We start from the raw sequence: 21,309 nt of genomic DNA, 5'->3' as shown, positions 1-21,309 counted from the left end.
GTATCATTACCGTTACATTTTCAAAATATTCATTACCGCTACAAAAAAGGTTACGTTACCGCTACATTTAAAAGTATACATTACCGCTTCATTTCCTCTTTCATTAGCCAGGGGACTATGCATGTACAGATTGATTTGAAGTGCATGTACATCCATAAGACCTGTTACCCCTGCTCACCACGGGCAGGTGAAAGACTTTGAGCAGAATGTTTTTGTTTTCAATTTTTATTTAAAATCTATTTTATTCAATAAAACTTTTTAGAAAGTGTTAAAACCAAGCATTGTTAATGGATAAAACACATAGTCTTTACATAATTGGTAGAGCTTTGAAGGCCATTTGCTTGACGTACTGCTGTCTTGAAATCTCTTATAAGAATTATAATGACTAGAACTTGTATTCCGTGTCATTGCTGGCTGATTCGATATGTAGCGGTAATGAGTTGTAATCGGCAATAGTGTTATTGATAAAATGTAGCGGTAATAATCACCCGAAATTTCGAAGAAATGTAGCGGAAATGAGTTGAAATTTTTCGCAATGTAGCGGTAATGTTGACCTCCCCTCCTTATATACTTGGACCAAGTCAAAAGGAATCAGTTACAATGAAGTAATGTAAACCAACCTTGCTAAGCTTTTAATAAAGCTGTGTGAGAGAATGTGCAATAAATAGTCCATATCAATTTTCATCCTAGTTTCCAAACTCATTTTGCTGTACAGGAGTGAAATAAATGGAGTATCTGACGGGTTAGCATGAAAACAGACCAGCAGCATTGAATCGTACAAAGGTTTTGATTCAGACAAAATGGATGTAAAACTTCAATCCCCAGCTGTGTCCTCTCCCTAACCCCCGGGGGGGGGGGGGGGGGGGGGCAAGATTTTAACAAACTTGAATTTTGGACTATGAAGGAGGCTTTCACATGTTTTGTCTTTGTGGCGTATTATTAAGAAGGGTTTTTTAGCTCTAGTGGTCAGAGACCAGAAGAGCTTATGCGATAGTAAGGTGTCCGTCGTCCGTCCGTCTGTCTGTCTGTCTGTCTGTAAACAATTTTTCAAAACGCTACTCCTCCTACAGTTTTTGTCTGATTTCAATATAACTTGGCACACAAGTAGACTACACTAAGATACATAATTTAGTGCATCGGTTTTTGATTTCTATGAACGGTGTTGCCATGGTTACTAAAAATAGAAATTTCTGTGAAGTTCCTTTAAAACACTACTCCTCCTACAGTTTTGGTCTGATTTCAATATAACTTGGCACACAAGTAGACTACACAGAGATACATAATTTAGTGCATCGGTTTTTGATTTCTATGAACGTTGTTGCCATGGTTACTAAAAATAGAAATTTCTGTGAAGTTCCTTTAAAATGCTACTCCTCCTACAGTTTTGGTCTGATTTCAATATAGCTAGGCATACAAGTAGACTACACTAAGATACATACTTTAGTGCATCAGTTTTTGATTTCGATGAACGGTGTTGCCATGGTTACTAAAAATAGAAATTTCTGTGAAGTACCTTTAAAATGCTACTCCTCTTACAGTTTTGGTCTGATTTCAATATAACTTGGCACACAAGTAGACTACACTAAGATACATAATTTAGTGCATCGGTTTTTGATTTTGATGAACGATGTTGCCATGGTTACTAAAAAATAGAAATTTCTGTGAAATTCTTTTAAAATGCTACTCCTCCTATAGTTTTGGTCTGATTTCAATATAACTTGGCACACAAGTAGACTACACTAAGATACATAATTTAGTGCATTGGTTTTTGATTTCAATGAACGGTGTTGCCATGGTTACTAAAAATAGAAATTTCTGTGAAATTCCTTTAAAACACTCCTCCTCCTACAGTCTGATTTCAATATAACTTGGCACACAAGTAGACTACACTAAGATACATAATTTAGTGCATTGGTTTTTGATTTCGATGAATGGTGTTGCCATGGTTACTAAAAATAGAAATTTCTGTGAAGTTCCTTTAAAATGCTACTCCTCCTACAGTTTTTGGTCTGATTTCAATATAGCTTGGCATACAAGTAGACTACACTAAGATACATACTTTAGTGCATCGGTTTTTGATTTCGATGAACGGTGTTGCCATGGTTACTAAAAATAGAAATTTCTGTGAAGTACCTTTAAAATGCTTCTCTTACAGTTTTGGTCTGATTTCAATATAACTTGGCACACAAGTAGACTACACTAAGATACATAATTTAGTGCATTGGTTTTTGATTTTGATGAACGGTGTTGCCATGGTTACTAAAAAATAGAAATTTCTGTGAAATTCTTTTAAAATGCTACTCCTCCTATAGTTTTGGTCTGATTTCAATATAACTTGGCACACAAGTAGACTACACTAAGATACATAATTTAGTGCATTGGTTTTTGATTTCAATGAACGGTGTTGCCATGGTTACTAAAAATAGAAATTTCTGTGAAATTCCTTTAAAACACTCCTCCTCCTACAGTTTTTGGTCTGATTTCAATATAACTTGGCACACAAGTAGACTACACTAAGATACATAATTTAATGCATTGGTTTTTGATTTCGATGAACGGTGTTGCCATGGTTACTAAAAATAGAAATTTCTGTGATATTTCTTTAAAAGGCTACTCCTCCTTCAGTTTTAGTCTGATTTCAGTATAACTTGGCACACAAGTAGACTACATTAAGATACATTATTCCATTTATTGCTGCGTGTTGCAAAGTTTCAAATCCAAGTGCTACATTTCCTTTGTAATATGTACAGACCAGTAGAGCTACAGTCTCATCAGAGACTGCTGGTTTTAATGTACAACAACCCTCTTTTTGATTTTTAGCTCACCTGAGCTGAAAGCTCAAGTGAGCTTTTCTAATCACTTTTTGTCCAGCATCCTTCTGTCTGCCTGTTTATAAACTTTTCACATGATTTTGGAATAAAGAGGATTCTTAATTGTTCAAATGAAGGGCCAAATCCTATTCCAACAGGAGATGATCAAGAAAAGGCTAAAATAGGTTGGGTCATTAAAAAAATCTTCTCAAGAACCAATGGGCCAGAAGAGATGAAACTTATGAAGGCTTCCTGAGGTAGTTTAGATTCTAGCCCCCAGGGGTAGGGTGGGGTCACAATAGGGGTCAAAGTTTTGCAATGAAATAACATAGGGAAAATCTTTTAAAAATCTTCCTCTTAAGAACACTGGACCAGAAGAGATGAAACGTGAAAAAGTTTACTGGGGTAGTATAATTTTGAAATTTTTCAATTCATGGGATCAAGGGGTAGGGTTGGGCCACTGAAGGGGATCCCGATCTCAGTTTTACATTGAAATAAATATAGGATCGATGTGATTCGTCGTGAAACATTTGTTAAAAAACACTATTACCCGCAGAATGATGAAGCCACGCCCTCTAGCGTAGCAACAGTCAACATTGCCATCCCTTCATCCAAGGATGCTTTGTGCCAAGTTTGATTGAAATTGGTCCAGGCATAGCTACTGTACACTTGAGTCCCCTCAATAATCATGAATAATAACGTCTGATGACCTTTTTTTTTTTGTTACCCCCCCCCCCCCCCCCGACTGAAATGTTTCTTACGAATTTACAACGACGGCGATGACAGACAACGGACAGATCTCATCAGAACATGTGGCTCAGGTTAGCCAAAAACAACTAAAACATCTACACGTGTCATGCAGACTGCTTGCCTTCATCTCATGAGTACATAACCCGCTACCTAAAATTCATGCCTTCTGGGCTCAGCGTTTTGGGGCCCAGGTTGGGCTAAGTTGGGCATCAATTATTAGTAATTTACATCATATAGAATGGAGCTGGCAAATTGTTTGAAAGAAAATAATGCATAGCTACTAGTCCTCAGCAACAGAATTCTGTCCCCAGGACGGGGCAAAGTTGACCTTTGTACCTTATTTTCTTTACTGCTAAATTTCTAGGAGACGGACAGCATGAATATAATATGATTGAATTATTAACTGTAAAATATTGTCATTTCCAGATAAACCCAAAGATTTAGTAATTGGTGTTTATATTTTTTTTTCTCTTATTTTTATTACACACCGGGATCAAGCCCTAGTGCTGACACGAGTCTCTTGTTAAGGAAGAGGAAAATCCTTTTTAAACTGATATAAAGCTGGGAAAATGTAAATCACACCCCCTACCAAGTTTCTACGAAATCACCCTTTTTTGTTTCTCATTTGTTTGTTAATTAACCTCACCCTTCAGAAAAAAAAATATGTATACATGTAATGCCTTTTATGTGCCTTTATATCTAAATCTTTAGAATAGAAAACAAAAAACCCACACAATCATAAATTACGGACAAACGCTTGTGGACCCAATATATATATAGTTTATTAAATCTCGAGTTGCCTCCCGTATGAAATGACGCTTCAGGTGTAAACAGGTAAATGTGCACGCCGGGTGAGGTAAGGCCATGTTTACATTGTTTAAGTGAAATAATCTAATAGATAAGGAAATAATCGTAATGTTTCTTATTCAATATTAACGAATTATTTCCTATATGTTCCGGGGAGTAGCTTGATGTAATTATAGAAGGCACAGATCTTGTTTCATACCTTGGTCATTAGCCTGTCATGTTCAATCGAAATATACATCGTTTTTTCAAATCTAACCTGCTAACGTAGTGTCAAGTTTATGTATGAGAATGTATGGAAAATGTACGCACTGTACGGCCGAGTGCGTATTGTATTGATTGGATTGTGTTCAATGATAATCTAGTATTTTATCCAACCTTTAGATGTGATTAAGAATATGTGTTTTGTTGTTTGACCTGCCATCTATTCAACGTAAACATTGCTGATAGCATGAATACGAACATTTTAAAAAGAGGGCTGTGGGTTGATGAGCAAATGTAACACTGTATGGAATTCTTTTCTTGTGAATAGAATCTACTGTCGACAATAAATTGAGCGGACTATACAAGAGGGAAAGGGGAGTCTGTATGTCTTATATGGTGCGAATTTCCCTCTGAAATGGGCCTCACTTTTCTACTTACATGTAAGAATATGTAATATTGATGATTGGTTATACTATACATGTATATGATTAGCCCCAGTTTAATCCTTTATATTGTTTATTGAAAGAGCGTTTAAAAAGTATCAATTTAATAAGATTTTATTGAATTATTTTATTTTTGTTGTATTATCTATTTTTTTTTTTGACTTCATATACAATCTAGGTACATGTATTATAAAAATAGGTTACACTGCTATATCGACAACAATAGGTTACACTGCTATATCGATATCACAAAAATAGGTTACACTGCTATATCGATTTCACAAAAATAGGTTACACTACTATTATATATCGATATTACAAAAGATGGATTTGTAAGAACTTAAATTAATGAACTCCTATTCCTTTCAAGAGAAATGGATGTGAACGACGACAAGAAAACAAGTAAATCTGAAAGTGAGGATGACGATGACTTCGAGGATATTCAACTCGAGGTTGACACACATCTAGCGAAATACTCACCAGATCACACGAGTCCTAATTCGAAGGAAAACAGTGAAACTCATAATAATGTCATTAGTGACCAACCTGTTGACGCCTTACCCCCACCGTCATACGTCAGTGACGTCACAGTTTACAATATAGACGCACCTGTGGTTCGACAGGGACCATTGAAACCAAAGCCAAAAGACTACGTTGTGACGTCATGTTTTGTCTTGCTATGTTGCAATTTTATTTTTGGTCTATTAGGGTATCACTTTGGAGGTAAATCTTGATTACTAGCAATTTACTGGTTTTAAATAATCTAAATAATACAATTACATTCTGAAATTATATGTCCACTGAACCAATTTAATGCCCAGTAATGAAATTAAAAACTAAATTTCAAATTGAATTAAAGAAGATAGCACACGATCATTGAGAAGAAGTATTTATTTAGGAAACTTAAAATTTTACACGTTTTCCTTTTACAGTTCAAGCGAATCATGCATGGCAACTTGGAGACGAAGCGTCTTCCCGGAAGCGCGCCAAGGTAGCGCTGATTTTCGTCATATGTGGTGTTATTGCAGGACTAGTCACATATATTCTGGCTTTTACTTTGTATTTTACTCTGAATAACAACGAACCTGTGAACTACCATCATTCTAATACACAAGCAGGATAAGTTACTTACCCTAGTCATTAATAAAAAAGTAAATACTCTAGAACATATCTTACTTGCTATATGGCATGGGGTAAATCTAGTTTTTATATGGTAAAGTTCTAAACTATATTCAAATGTAGATTAAAACTTGTCAAATAAAAGTTTTATGAATTCTTTTTCTTTTGAAGGCACATTTTTGTTTTATTCGTCATTTAAAAAATGTAATAATTAAAACGTAAAGAGAGCTTGGAGCGATATTTTTACACTGTAAATAATTTTGCTACAAATACAAAAATATTTTTATTGTAAATTATGCAATCATTGACTTTTCCATAGTTCATTTTTATTGGACTTCAGTGCATGTATACATTCTTTGAAGAATGGTGTTATTTAATGTTATTGGATTCGGTAACTTTCTACCGCTTTTATCTCCAACGTGTATTGTAACATGTATTTTGTAGTTTATATGATTTTTACTGGGTTTGGTCACATTAAACATTTTTACCTGTTATTCTCAACTTTGTATGAGATGATCTTTTATTGTTGTAAAACATCTACAATCATGCAGTGTAATTTTTAAATATCAGAGATAAAATCATTTATTACCACACGTGTTAACCTGTATATATTACCATACTTTTGATGAAATTATTACTTTATATTGCTATAAAATCTATACTTTTTTTCTGTTATCTTCTGTCTGAAGCTCTTTTATCAAAGACCAGAAAATTACACTAGAGTAACAATATAAAATATCGACTATCGAAATCTCCACAAATTCAGATTGTACTGATTTTTATCTGAATCTGGTTACTGGTAAACTTTGTGTCACTTGAAACACAGACTACAGACTTAAGATTTATTTTCCATCATTTGCAAGAAATTATGTTAACATGGAAGGAAAGTATGTCAATATGCATGATAATTATGTTTACATGCAAGATAATTGTTGACATGCAAGTTACAAATCTTTTACGAGAATCTGATTTTAATATTGGTAAATCTAATTAACGCCAGTATCTGACATCACAGATGCAAGATGCAACATAATAATGTCGATATGCGACTTATGTCAACATGCGAGATAATTATATCAATATGCGACTTATTTATGTTTTTGTTTGCTGTTTAACGAAGGTGGACGAAAAAGGCGAGCGCAATGCCTATAGTGCAACAAACATAAAGGTGAAAAATTAAATCTCAATTATAACAAAATTTTCTTTGATATTTCATCTAAAATTAAAGTATACTTTATGTAAAATCTCCACAATTTGAAAAAATATCACTAATTAAATTAAAATTATTTACTTATGAAATAGCATACAAACACTAGATAGGGCAAATAGAATCATTTTCTCATACTATAACACAGTTTTTCGATATGAGTGGGCCTTCGCTCCATATTTTTCAAAGTTTGTCCTCAAGTTCGAAAAAATATACATTTTTTGGTCAACAAAAACATGGAGCAAAGACCCACTATAGCTTAAAAATACACTTTTATGACACAACATTTGCATCTTTTCGAGAAATACTCCATTTGGTCAAGGGTCATTTCACAAACATGATTCACCAAGAGCTGTGCAGCGTAGATGTTAGCGTGCTATAGTCTCAAAGGAAAATGATACTTGGGATTTTTATTGTTAGGGATTCGAAGCCCACGAATACCACATAATTTTTTTTAATAACAGAATAATTTTTGCAGAGAAAAATTTCCTCAGAAAAGTTTTGTTTATCATAATTTCATAATTTCCAATAATGAGAGAACTTTACTCTAAATACTAAATTCACAAATTGATTATGATTTTTATATACTTAAAGCTATAGGCATTCTGCGCGCCTTGCATGGATGATGCATTTAGGAATACATAAAAAGTAGATATGCTTAGGATGCTGGATCTGACCTTCGTTTTCCAGATGAATGACAATATTAAAGTTTTTCGGGCAAGTCTTTTCCCAGGTAACTATAAGCCCTACCTGGAAGTTGTATGGATGATGCATATCTCTTCGGATGCTTAATCTGACCAACAGAATAGGTTAAAATTTTTTGGAGCAGGTCCATTCCTAAGTATCTATAAGCCCTACCTGGATGAACTTACTTAGCCGATGAGTTATCTAAGAGTGCACATTTGACATTACTAGACATGCTTCCGTTGCTGGATATAACCTATATTTTTCAGTTTAGTGACCAGGTTTAAGTTTTTGGAGTAGGTCCCTTCCCGGATAGCTGTAAGCCTTATGTTGACCAAACTTGCATGGATTATGCATCTATGGATGCGTACTATCAGATGCTTGGTCTGAGGTGAAACGTTTGTACTCTTATAAATTTTGTGACGTCTGCTGCTCTCGGAACTTTTCATTCAACGAAATAAGTAATGTGGTCAAATGCACGAGGTTGAATATGATGAAAAGCATGACGACAGCATGGAAATATGAAGTTTATTGGTCCTGTCACATGACTGTCTCTAGACAGAAACGCCTTGTATAGGATAATTATAATTATGTATAATGATATTTCCTATCATTTATATCTGTATCTGCAAATGATTTGCATATCTTACTGTATAAACGCATTTACATATTAACTGCTGTAAGCATAAATTTGAACATAGTGTAACAGAGACATTTTTGTGCCTCTGCTAGGGATTGAACCCGGGGCCTCTGGCTTGCCAGTCCAGTGCTCTACCAATTGAGCTAAAGGGTTAACCCACTAGCCCAAGCTAGTAGGAAGCCGTGTATCTGACACTACCACAATAGTAAGGGACAGGTGCAAATCTATTTACTGATGCAAACCACATATTGTGAGCTAAATATTTCATCTATGGGGTTTCTCGATGGAGAAAGCTTTCCAGTAAGTCCTCTACGGATGAAAAGATCAGTCTCTCTTAATTCTAAAATTCTTCAACAATTGTTCATCATTTAATTTTTAAATTATAAGAAAATCATTGCCAACTAGATCACACCCTAATACCGGCAATGGGACTGCCGATGCAACTGGGACGACAGACGGCAAAGTTGTTAAAATTCGCTCTTACAGGTAAGTGATTTTTCAGGTATTTTGACTATAAAATTGATTTACAAGCGTATGGTGGTTTGTCATTTTGGTCATACCATAAAATAGTGTTTTTTTTTTAATTTAAACAAAATACAAAAAGAGTAAAAGTTAATTAAACCGACGTTCAAAAAAAAAATCCTAGTTGCAGTCCCAGTTGCCAGTAATGTGGTGTGTAGATGCTTGATAGATCGAGGTCTTCTTTTAATTTTGCGCTCAATAAAGCGTCATACTGTAATCCCAATGCTTTATACATTTGAAAGTAATTGTATGAGGCCATTTTTAAGGAAATCATTGATTTAAAAAAAATAAAATTGTAGATTACATAATTCCATATTTACTTACAGTGCATAAGATCGCAGGGGGCGCGTATAGTAAATACTTTTTGCACACAGGAGCAAATTTGCTTATGATTAAATACATGTAGTCATATAAACCCCCATTCATACGACACGATTTGCATACTTCAGTATATTTTGCACATATGTAAATTTACCTACATGGACAATTTTTGTCGTAGGAACTGATTTGCCCATATGCAAATTCTGCACAGTGGAGTAAATTTGCAACTGGTCAGGACAAGGTGCAAATTAACTTTTGCATACATGTTGTCGCAAATTATTTGCTCCAGTGTGTGAATTTTGTCTTATGAACATGCAACAAATTTACTTACTTAAGTTTTTCGTCTTGTGTATTGCATCAATCTCCATTTTAAGCATTGTTACTGTTGTGTATGCATTGGCGTGTAAAATATCAGTCGGTAACATGGCGGCTAGAAAGCAAAGCTCTAAAAATGCGGATTTTCAATGGTCATTCTTGCTCTACTTAAACTATAGCTGAAAGTGAATTCAGTTTTTGTAAGGGTAGATCTGTTGGTGTATGGCTTCAAAAGCCAACTCTACAAAGGATACATAAAGGTCGCCGAGAAGTACTGCTGTCTAGCATAGTACTTTCTCCAAATTGCTTTCTCCACTCTGGAAACAAGGAGCCATTATCTCCTCTGAAATAAATTTTTGAATTTGCAAAAAGAGCGGGCTTCATGAACCTTTCTTGGCAAACCCATTTATGTCTCTAAAGGTATAGCTGTGGTCGCAAACATCCTGCAGATGCAACGAGTAGAACCCCTTTCTTTTCAAGTAGTCTCCATGTGAACGCTTAAGAGTAATGATAGGAATATGCGTGCATCAATCGCCCCACCAAAGTTTAGCCCTTGATGACTTTCTTCATCCTTTTTCAGTTTTTAAACCGAGGCAAGCTACTGATATATAAGTTGATGTTACAGGGATGTGAGCAACCTCGTTTAAAGTCAGCATTTCGTAAATAGATAGTTTTCATATGAAGTATTTTCCCTTCGAGTTATTTCCCTTGGTCACCATCTTGGGGTGTCAAACTAGTAAATTTTCCTCTTTTACCAACCAATTTTAAACTTGTATGGCAGAAATATAAGGGCAAAGATCTTTAAATAACTTAACTTATGAATTAAGGAACCTTTTAACAACTGTTTTCTTTGCCTCATTGTTCAGTATGACAAGTTTGAATTGGTTGAATAATGAAGGAATCTGGGCTTGTTGATGTCCAGGGTTATACTTTGGCTGACTTGTTTCATACCAATTGTTAGGACTTTGTTTAATACTGATTTGACTATGGAATGTTCCGTCTACCTGATCATTACATTGGTCTCTCGGCGGGTGTGACCGATCGACAGGGGATGCTTACTTCTCCAAGGCACCTGATCCCACCTCTGGAATTGCCAGGGGTCCGAGTTTATTCCCTCTTCACATATATTTGTTTTGTTGTAACCAGTAGGTGGTAACAGCCACCTTTTTCTTTACATCTAACGGCTCTTCTAAAGTCTTTGGGCCGGGACCAAAGTATTTTCCAACTTTTCACAAAGTTTTAAGAAATTTTCCTTTTTTCGAAAATTCTAATACCAATCTTCGTTCTTAAAATTGTTAAGAACGGTTCGGTCTGCCAATCAGTGGATTGATTTTTCTTCTAGTTTCCTTCTGGATCATCCAAAAGTTAGTCCCACACCCAAATAGTAAAGAAATACCCCTTTTCTGTGAAAATTCACAATTCTGAATCTGTCCATCTCCTTTTTTTATATGACAATATGAGGGTTTATTTACAGTACATAAAACTCGTCTGAACGCATAACAAATTAACTCTTACTTATGTGTGTAAATTAACTCATGTGTAAATTTGCACACATGAGCAAATTTTCGTCGTATGAATGGGGTAATATAAAATGAAAAAGGTGAAGATAACGAACAGTGACGAACTCAAAAAATCTACACACAAATCTGTGAACAGGGCATAAAACGCGGACCCCTGAAAATTTCAGAGGATGGATCATGTGCCTAGGAGGATAAAGCATCCCCATTTGACCGGTCACACCTACCGTGAGCCCTATATATTGATCAGGAAGACGGAACATTCCGTAGTCAAATTTAGTATAGAAATATAGGCCTAACAATTGTGTGAAATAGGTCAGCCAAAATACGACCCAATGATAGGTCATTTGTTAAAAAGTTCATTATAACGACCATATAATTTACGAAAAGCGGACTTTAAACGAGGTTGTTGAAATCCCCATAACATCAACTTATCTGTCAGTAGCCTGCCTCGGTTTAAAAATTGATCATACTCGGAGCATGCTCTTGAATATCGAATAAGTTGGGAGACGTTTACACCATATGCAGGTGACTGCAGAATATTACTTCATAAGTATATTGAAATTCAATGCAGGAACGTGAAAAATTGTTATCTCCCTAAATTAAAGAAAAAATTGCTTCAACTTTACAATAATAATTTCATTTGCATCTAAAAACAGTAAAATACAAAAAAGTTGTGATAAAAACCCACTGTCTTCTTAAAATCCAATTTTACAAAAGGAGGTCATCCAGCAAAATTTATAATTGTCGTTTACATAGACCAATCATTATTTTCAAATTCCATGATCCATATGCTACTAAGTTCTGTCTTGACCTGCCTCAGCTACTGCTACGTGTTCCTTGTTGACTTGCATATTGTAGTCTTTTTCGTCATTCACATAAATTTTTAACTGTTTTTGCTATGTACTGCAAGATTTTTTTTTTAAAGATTGAGTTCCGATTACTGCGACGAGTATACCTGGTAGAACATGCGCAATTTCATGCACTTATTTTAGTAGGGTCAATACAATTATCCGGTATTCGAATATGTCATCAAACAAATTTCCGTCAAATTCATTGGGTTTCCTCTGCATATTTCAGATTCTAAATCAGGATGTACCTCTGCAGATAATTTAAAAGCCAAACATGAGAATACACATGTTTTACGACTTCTACCACTATAATGATGTCCACAATGACGCAATACATGTACTTTTCCAGGTTTTTGTGGAAAAGACACCACTACTTTTGAGTTTCGCATCGTTTATGATCTGTTGGTCTCCACTCGTTTTGTTTTCGTTTTATAGATTCGTGTCCCCCAGCTGCCCCTCAACTTTCAAGCACGCGTACGTGTTCTATATATCTTACTGGAATACATTTTGTATTGGATCATGTCGTTAGTTAAGCAACGCAGTCAAAAAAACTGGAGCATGTGATAAATGCATTTAACAGACACTGAAATATGAAATTTAAAAACTTTTAAAGAGATACCTGGATCTATAGCAGTTTCAAAAATTTAATTTTGCAGTGTGCATGTCTGAAATCATCAACAGAACATTTCATGCTATATCAGTAAGGTCAACACAATAATCAGATACGTCATCAAAACAGATTTTTGTCAGATTCATTGGACTTCCTTGGCATATTTCAGATTCAAAATCAGGATGTTCCTCTGCAGATAATTTCGAAGCCAGAAATGAGAACAGCACGACTTCTATCACTATAATGATCACAGTTACAGTCAAGCATATTTTGTCCAAAAGCAAGGCAATACATTTCCAGGTTATCTTTGATGGATTAACACCAGTGCTTTTGAGTTCTTCGTCGTTAATGATCTGTTGGTCTCCATATTATATTTTCGTTCGGTGGATTCGTGTCTCCCAGCTGCCCTTCAACTTTTCGAGCACATGTTTTATGTATCATATTGACGATTCGTAGGAATGCATTTGGTATTGGTTTTTCTTCTTGTCGCTGGTTGAGCAACGCAGTCAGAAAACTGGAACATGTTATAAACGCACTAAACAGGAACTGAAACACCAGAAAGTAGATAACAAGAGGAACTGGGTTTGGGGTTTCCGGAATAAGTCCAGCTATATAAATAAGATACACTGTAAAGGATAGTAGAAGTGCAATACAAAAAGACAATTTCTCGTCTGGGACTGCTGGGATAAAGTAAACGACCATATTCAAAAGACTGAGAACAAAAAGTGGGACGGCAATATTCACAAAAAGATAGGAGGGTCTCCGAATAAGTCTAATTGGAAAAACGAGAACGCGACGCTCATTGTTAAGTTCTACTCCATAACGGCTAGGAGAAAGATCAAGATCACAAGGTGTCATTTGGAAATATATCCATTTTGCATTGTCATTAAAGACTTGTGGTTTATTGTTTAGGTTTGCAATCACTGTAGAAGTTGCAACAAATTGAACGGAACATTCGTGTTCGTCAAAAGGAAAATCCTTCAGGTTTGGTTTACAGTAGGTGCCTGTTTTCAATAAGCCATCGTAGAACAACACACCAGGGAAGCCAAGGATTACCTTTTCACTTTCTTTTTCTTTGAATATATCCATTTCCTTCAGAGGGTTAAATAATTTTATGTCTGGTTTCCAAATATCTTTCAATTTCATTTGTAAGTAATCGATTTTTAAAGGATATCCGGCCTTTTCCTGAAAAACAGAGAATCTATCCGGATCCCAGGCTAATCTGACGTCAGACCAAAACATAAAAAGAGAGGAAAGAAGTTTAAGTTCTCCTGCAATTTCATCAAACTTTTCTAATCTTGAAATTTCAAACCGCAATCCAGCTCGCGTGATGGGGTCGTCTGCTTCTTTGTAGCCCGAGTTTTCGTTCAAGAGTATATTTCGAAGGAAAGAAGAAATATTCAAAAGTTCCAGTTTTTCATCTTGATTGAAATTAAATTTTTCACGAAGGTAACTCTCTCCTGAGTATATTATTGTCACCATTATCAGAGAGAAAACTATTTTGATGCTACGTTCTCCCATCATACCAGTTATTTACATTCTTCTTGGTCTTGTTCATCAATGGTTACACATGTTACGCACGTATCACAGCTGACTGCCGTTAAACAAATATGTTTCACCAATTTTTTCCCCTATCTAACAGACTACATTATATTGTTTTTAAACTCAAGCCTCCAAATGAATGTTTAAAATATTAATGATAACATCCCCAAAAGGATAATTTCGATAATGATAATTGTGACATTTGTCTCTGTAGAAACTCCGAGGGCAAAGTGGACACTCAAAGCTCTAATGTCTAATGTTCACTACAATAATTGAAATCAAATCTAAGTGGAGTAGTTATATTTACAAATGTAATTGATTGCTCACATGTCTTAATGTCAAATAGAGAAAACATTCTGAACAGTGGCGTATGACATTGAAAATTAGATTGAACGTTTTATCATATATGTATTTACGAGCAATAATGATCAAAATTAGAATTAAAAATAATAATTGAGATTTATAAGTAGAAATCCGAAAGCTTTTCACATTTATCTGCCTTATGGCAGCATTGAAAGGAGATCACAATTGGGTATTGTTTACTAAATAAAATATGTAGTATAAGGATCTATAAATAATTGAAATCCTAAATACTCTGTTATGAAAACTAAGGGAATAATCAATTAAAAGTATATTCTGATTATTCTCATTACAATATCAATCTGAGAAAGAGAACCAATCATTATAATAGAGAGAATGTCAAGGTTAGAATTATTTTTGCTGCTAGAATTTCTCACGAAGATTGTCTCTGTGTATGAAATATACATGTATGTATAATTTCTCCAAGTTCTTTATGACAGTGAATCAATTACAGAAGTGTGTATCTTGATGTTATCTATAACCGAGCACTTATGTGCCTCAGTAATTACAACTTGATTCTTTTTTTACATAAAACAAATAAGCCTACAGTGGCAAACCGATTTTAATTCTCCCTCTCTCTCTCTCTCTCTGAAAATATTAAAATCCCCATAAGAAGAAATTTTGATTGTGTTTTTCTGCAAAGGAATACAAATTAATGATATTACCACTCTGATTTTAAAAAATCGTCACTTTTGTGACGGAATCTTAAATTTTCAATTTGTGATTCCACGTCACTAGACGCTGCAAAAAGCGAAGTTCACTTTCTGCATAAAATGGCCCTGCAAATCTAGTGTTTTGTCGCCTGGTATGATTGATTTTTAATGATTGATGATTGATTGATTTTTAGAAAAAGAAAAAAAAAACTGTTATAATAAATTCAACTAATATGTAGCACAAAACACATTTGATTTTTTTCTTCTTCCTTTCTTTCTTTCTTTATTTATTTTTAATTATTTAGCTTTGTTTATTTGAATATTTCGCCCTTCAAGACATTTTCTCTAATATTCGCCCTCAAAGCATGGACTCCTGAGTGTTAAATTCTAAATCAATTGCAAAAATAAAAAAAATAGAAACAAACAAACAAAGCCCTTAAAAAAGCAACAACAACAAAGCCCTGTCTAAGAAGAAACTAAATGACATTCACTACTAGTATTACACGTCTCCATGTGGTAAAGTCTTAACAGGTCTTATGCCTAAACATTAACAAACTTCTATTAATAATTTATATAAACTTTCATAATTTAAACCATTTTCAGACAAAAACTTTGTACCAGGACACGGAGTCTTTTTAAATATTCATTATTGTTATGCTTCAAAATGTGTTTTCTATATAAATTCTAACATTTTTAATGTTTTACTGAGCGGTCCAAAAAGAATCGATGTTGGACCGCTGGGTGAGATATTAGTTCTGTCGATGAGATATTGGACCGCTATTACTTTTTTACGTCACATTGTAGGTGGTATCAGCTATATTAAAAATTATCGCAAAAATATAAAGTAAAAGGTATAACAAAATATTTATTGACTGTGTTCTTGGGCAAAATGCGTTTTCTTGACTCTTCGAAACAAACTGTTTGGTTCTTGGGTCCGACAATAATGCCCTCGAACCCAGTCAATAAATGTATACTAGTACCTGGTAGAACACGCACAATTTCATTCACTTATTTTAGTAGGGTTAATACAATTACCCGGTATTCAGATACCGTATGAGTGGAATTGTTAGCGAGACGCAAATTTAGCGATTTATCCCCCCCCCCCCCAAATTGGTATATATTTCTAGCAAGAAGTAATTAGCGGTTTTATAATGTCAGATAGATAATTATGACAACCGATACAGAATATATTTTTAGCGATATTCAATTTTAGCCATCTCAAATCTCTCGCTATTAATGTAAAAATTTAATCCTCGTCTAAAATTCTGCTTATATGGTTTGTCATCAAACAGATTTCCGTAACCATTCATTGGACTTCATCGACATATTTCCAATTCAAAATCAGGATGTACCTCTGCAGATAATCTAAAAGCCAGACAAGAGAATAGCACGACTTCTCTCACTATAATGATGTCCACAATAACGCAATACATGTACATTTCCAGGTTATATCTTTGTGGAAAAGACACCACTGCTTTAAAGTTTCACATCGTTTTTGATCTGTTGGTCTCCACTCGTTTTGCTTTCGTTTTGTAGATTCGTGTCCACCAGCTGCCTCTCAACGTTTAAACATGTGTTCTATATATCTTATTGAATACATTTAGTATTGGTTCAGTTTTATCAGTATAAAATATTTGATTTTGCAGTGTGCATGTCTGAAAATCTTCAACAGAACAATTCATGCTATATCAGTAGCGTCAACACAAAAATCAGATACGTCATCAAAACAGATTTTTGTCAAATTCATTGGACTTCCTTGGCATATTTCAGATTCAAAATCAGGATGTACCTCTGCAGATAATTTCGAAGCCAGAAATGAGAACAGCACGACTTCTATCACAAGAATGATCACAGTTACAGTCAAACATATTTTGTCCAAAAGCAAGGCAATACATTTCCAGGTTATCTTTGATGGATTAACACCAGTGCTTTTGAGTTCTTCGTCGTTAACGATCTGTTGGTCTCCAGTCTTTATCATCATATTTTCGTTCGGTGGATTCGTGTCTCCCAGCTGCCTTTCAACTTTTCGAGCACGTGTTTTATGTATCACATTGACGATTCGTAGGAATGCATTTGGTATTGGTTTTTCTTCTTGTCGCTGGTTGAGCAACGCAGTCAGAAAACTGGAACATGTTATAAACGCAATAAACAGGAACTGAAACACCAGAAAGTAGATAACAAGAGGAACTGGGTTTGAGGTTTCCGGAATAAGTCCAGCTACATAAATAAGATACACTGTAAAGGATAGTAGAAGTGCAATACAAAAAGACAATCTCTCGTCTGGGACTGCTGGGATAAAGTAAACAACTATATTTAAAAGACTGAGAACAAAAAGTGGGACGGCAATATTCACAAAAAGATAGGAGGGTCTCCGAATAAGTCTAATTGGAAAAACGAGAACGCGACGCTCATTGTTAAGTTCTGCTCCATAACGGCTAGGAGAAAGATCAAGATCACAAGATGTCATTTGGAAATATATCCATTTTGCATTGTCATTAAAGACTTGTGGTTTATTGTTTAGGTTTGCAATCACTGTAGAAGTTGCAACAAATTGAACAGAACATTCGTGTTCGTCAAAAGGAAAATCCTTGAGGTTTGGTTTACAGTAAGTGTCTGTTTTCAGTAAGCCATCGTAGAACAACAAACCAGGGAAGCCAAGGGTTACCTTTTCATTTTCTTTTTCTTTGAATATATCCATTTCCTTTAGGGGATTTAATAATTTTATGTCTGGTTTCCAGATATCTTTCATTTTCATTTGTAAGTAATCGATTTTTAAAGGATATCCGGCCTTTTCCTGAAAAACGGAGAATCTATTAGGCTCCCAGGTCAATCTGACGTCATACCAAAACATAAAAAGAGAGGAAAGAAGCTTAAGTTCTCCTGCAATTTCATCAAACTTTTCTAATCTTGAAATTTCAAACCGCATTCCAGCTCGCGTGATGGGGTCGTCTGAATCTTTGTAGCCTGAGTTCCCGTTGAAGAGCATATTTCGAAGAAAAGAAGAAACGTTCAATAGTTCCAATTTTTCATCTTGTTTAAAGTTAAATTTTTCACCAGAGTAACTCTCCCTTGAGTATATTATTCTCACCATTATTAGAAAGAAAACTAATTTCATGTAATCTAGTTCCATCATGCCAATTATTCACATTCCTCGTGTTCATCAAAAGTTACACTTTACGCATGTATCACAGCAAACTGTCGTAAATCAAATATGCCATACCATATTTCCCTATCTAACTGAATACAGTTCATTGCTTATATAAACTCAGATCTGCAAATGAATACTGAAAATATTTATGACAAATTTCCCAGAAGAATAATGTCGATAATGATAATCGTGACAGTTGTCTTTGTAGAAACTCTTGAGACAAGGTGGAAACTAAAAGCTTTAATGTTCACTTTAATATATATCAAAAATCAAATCTTTGTGGAGTAGTCATATTTACAAATGTAATTGATTTTTCATACATGTAGGCCATAATTGATTTTTGATAGGGAAGCATTCTGAACATAAGATAATGAAAATTATGACTGAACATGAAACTCCAAGTTCATTACGAAAGTGATCAATTACAGGGCTGTGTATCTTTATGTTTTCTGTAACCGCCTATGGGCCTCAGCAATAACAACTAGATTTTTTTTTTCAAAAAACCTGTAGACAGTGGCAAACCGATATTAATTATATATATATATATATATATATATATATATATATATATATATATATATATATATATATATATATATATATATATATATATATATATATATATATACATGTTTATATATAATAGATAAATTTACTTTCTTTAAGATTTTTGAAATGCTTTCTTGTACTTTATATAACCAGCAGACCCTCTCCTCAAGAACAACCATAATCAAGCATTATTTCTTTACATTAGTAAAAAAAACTTTTTGAACAGTATTTATTCTTAAAAATTAACACGAAATAGTGATGTGTATTATTCTAGAGTACAGAGCAAGTGGAGTACAACCAACCACACTAACCGCTGATCTAGTAGCTAGGATTCTGCTACATTACAGTTAAAGCTAGCTATCCATCTGATACAAGTTCTCTAACCTCTTCATATCTCCTGCTAATTGTAATTAAGAATATATTGGGAACTCTCTAGTCCTTTTCAGACTTCCGATACGAAGCTAAGAACACAATTCAAGGCATACCAGGAAAAGAAATTCGTTCATAGAGTCCACAAAGAAGGTTATTCTAGAAACACAGAAAAAAAAGTCTCGAGATGATTAACTGATTTTATACCTCATGGCTACGTCAGATCCGTCACATCATTGACTCGAGATATCTTGGAAGAAGATACACCTCCTTATATTCCGCCTTTGTTGAAGGTCGACAGGATCTCCTTTGGTGAAGATCTTTGTTGAAAACCAAGTTTAGTGGGATCAACACAAAATCCTGATAAGTCATCAAAGCAGAATTCAGTCAATCTGCTACAGGATGGGGTTCAACAGACAAGCGAGATGCGAGGTAAGCAAACAGTATGACTTCAAGCAGAATGATGCTACAAGTTACGGTCAAACGCAGTCTTTCCGCTAGCATGGCGATGCTTTTCCAGGTTATTTGAGTTGAAACAACATTTCATCTCTTGAATGTTTCATCATATGGGTTAATGTGTTCTTCAGTCTTTTCTTCCATTATATGTTCTTAAGGTAGATTATTTACTTCATCGTCATTCTCAATTTTCAACACCTTTTTGTGAAATCTTATAAAAATTTCTGTTAACACATGAGGTATTGTTTTTGTTCCTTGCCGCTGGTAAAGTGTAGACGTCAAAAAGCTGGAACGCGTTATAAATGCACTTGGCAGAAATTCAGAGACCAAAAACTATATAATCAGATGGACTGGGTTTGAAGTTTCTGGAATGAGTACAAGCGACATAAAAGATATAACTGTAAACGATAGCAGAAGTGCAATGCAAAAAGACAATTTTGCTTCTGGGACTACTGGGATAAAGTAAACAATTATGTTTTAAAACATTGAGAACAAGAGGCGGAAGAGTAATATGTACAAAAAGATAGGAGGGCCTTTGAACAACCTTTAAAGGAAAGACAAGAACTCCACGGCTTAGGTTGTTTTCAAGTTCATAGCCACTGGAAGCGATATTAAGAACACATGGTTCTATCTGGAAATATATCCATTTTGCATTCTCATGAAAAACGTGCGGCTTTTGAGGAATGCTTGTAATAAATGTTGACGTTGCCACAAATTGAATAAAACATTCATGTTCGTCGAAAGGAATTTTTTTTAGATTCGGTTCACAATAGGTGTTTGTTTTCAGCAAACCCTCGTAAGTCGTCAGACCTTCAGGATATAGAAGAACCTGATTCATACACATGAGTCATACCTGATTCACATATGCTGAATCAGGTAGCATAAGGTGATTCGCGCCCAAAGCTGTTATTGCCATCCGATGCATTTATTTGCCATTCCTAATGGACATTTTCTCTGTCTTTGTTCTGCAAACGTGTTCCAAATTGCTTTCGAGTGTTTTCAGACCAAAGTAGACAAATACAACTTAGAACATAAAAAAAACTTGAAAAGCATATATTCTATTCATCCCTTTGTTGAATCTGATTAGATTTGAAGACAAATGTCTCCATGAGGTGAAATTTTTTTGATTCATTTCTATAAATGTAGATGTAATAGATAATTTTAACAATTGCTGTTGCATTATTGAAAAAGGAGATGGTCATGGGTCCCACCTCCTTATTTGTGTTTTGTTACATGATGTGGAATGTGCTAAGGGTTAGCAAGACTTCGGTGAATGCAAAATATCACAACACAGATTTTTTCCATGTTTGCTGACTATTTTCAACTAATTTGAATAAGCCTTCAGCCGTTCCTTAGACTACATATTATTTTAGAACTAAATTTTCCCTTAAAGAAAATTTTTGACTTATTCACATTGAGATAACTATGTAGTAAT

General features: G+C 34.6%; 2 protein-coding genes and 1 pseudogene across 2 annotated transcripts; 1 reads left to right on the top strand and 2 right to left on the bottom strand.

The window, feature by feature from the left end:
- The first annotated feature begins 4,850 nt into the window (after positions 1-4,850).
- Positions 4,851-6,378, top strand: LOC133191470 (uncharacterized). Its single transcript, XM_061327222.1, has 3 exons — positions 4,851-5,008; positions 5,382-5,734; positions 5,944-6,378. The coding sequence occupies exons 2-3, from the start codon at positions 5,386-5,388 to the stop codon at positions 6,132-6,134; spliced, it is 540 nt and encodes a 179-aa protein (XP_061183206.1). The 5' UTR covers positions 4,851-5,008; positions 5,382-5,385; the 3' UTR covers positions 6,135-6,378.
- A 6,437-nt stretch (positions 6,379-12,815) lies between these two features.
- LOC133191285 (acetylcholine receptor subunit alpha-1-A-like) lies at positions 12,816-14,318 on the bottom strand (annotated as a pseudogene).
- Positions 14,319-17,030: 2,712 nt separating this feature from the next.
- On the bottom strand, positions 17,031-18,443 carry LOC133191284 (neuronal acetylcholine receptor subunit alpha-6-like). Its single transcript, XM_061327036.1, has one exon. The coding sequence runs from the start codon at positions 18,441-18,443 to the stop codon at positions 17,031-17,033; it is 1,413 nt and encodes a 470-aa protein (XP_061183020.1).
- Between the last annotated feature and the right edge of the window lie 2,866 nt (positions 18,444-21,309).

The sequence above is a fragment of the Saccostrea echinata genome, unplaced genomic scaffold (assembly GCF_033153115.1).
Source record: "Saccostrea echinata isolate AGI-Se365-2 ecotype Australia unplaced genomic scaffold, CSIRO_AGI_Sech_v1 ptg000023l, whole genome shotgun sequence".
NCBI lineage: Eukaryota > Metazoa > Mollusca > Bivalvia > Ostreida > Ostreidae > Saccostrea > Saccostrea echinata.
Note: the sequence above shows the minus strand (reverse complement) of the source record. Positions and strands in the feature narration are given on the sequence as shown.

What these genes read in the sequence shown, in the direction of transcription:
- LOC133191470 (XM_061327222.1), top strand. Translation starts at nt 5,386, where the DNA reads ATGGATGTGAACGACGACAAGAAAACAAGTAAATCTGAAAGTGAGGAT. An exon ending in ATTAGGGTATCACTTTGGAG is followed by an intron (nt 5,735 to 5,943) that starts GTAAATCTTGAT and finishes TTCCTTTTACAG; the next exon opens with TTCAAGCGAATCATGCATGG.
- LOC133191284 (XM_061327036.1), bottom strand. Translation starts at nt 18,443, where the DNA reads ATGGTGAGAATAATATACTCAAGGGAGAGTTACTCTGGTGAAAAATTT.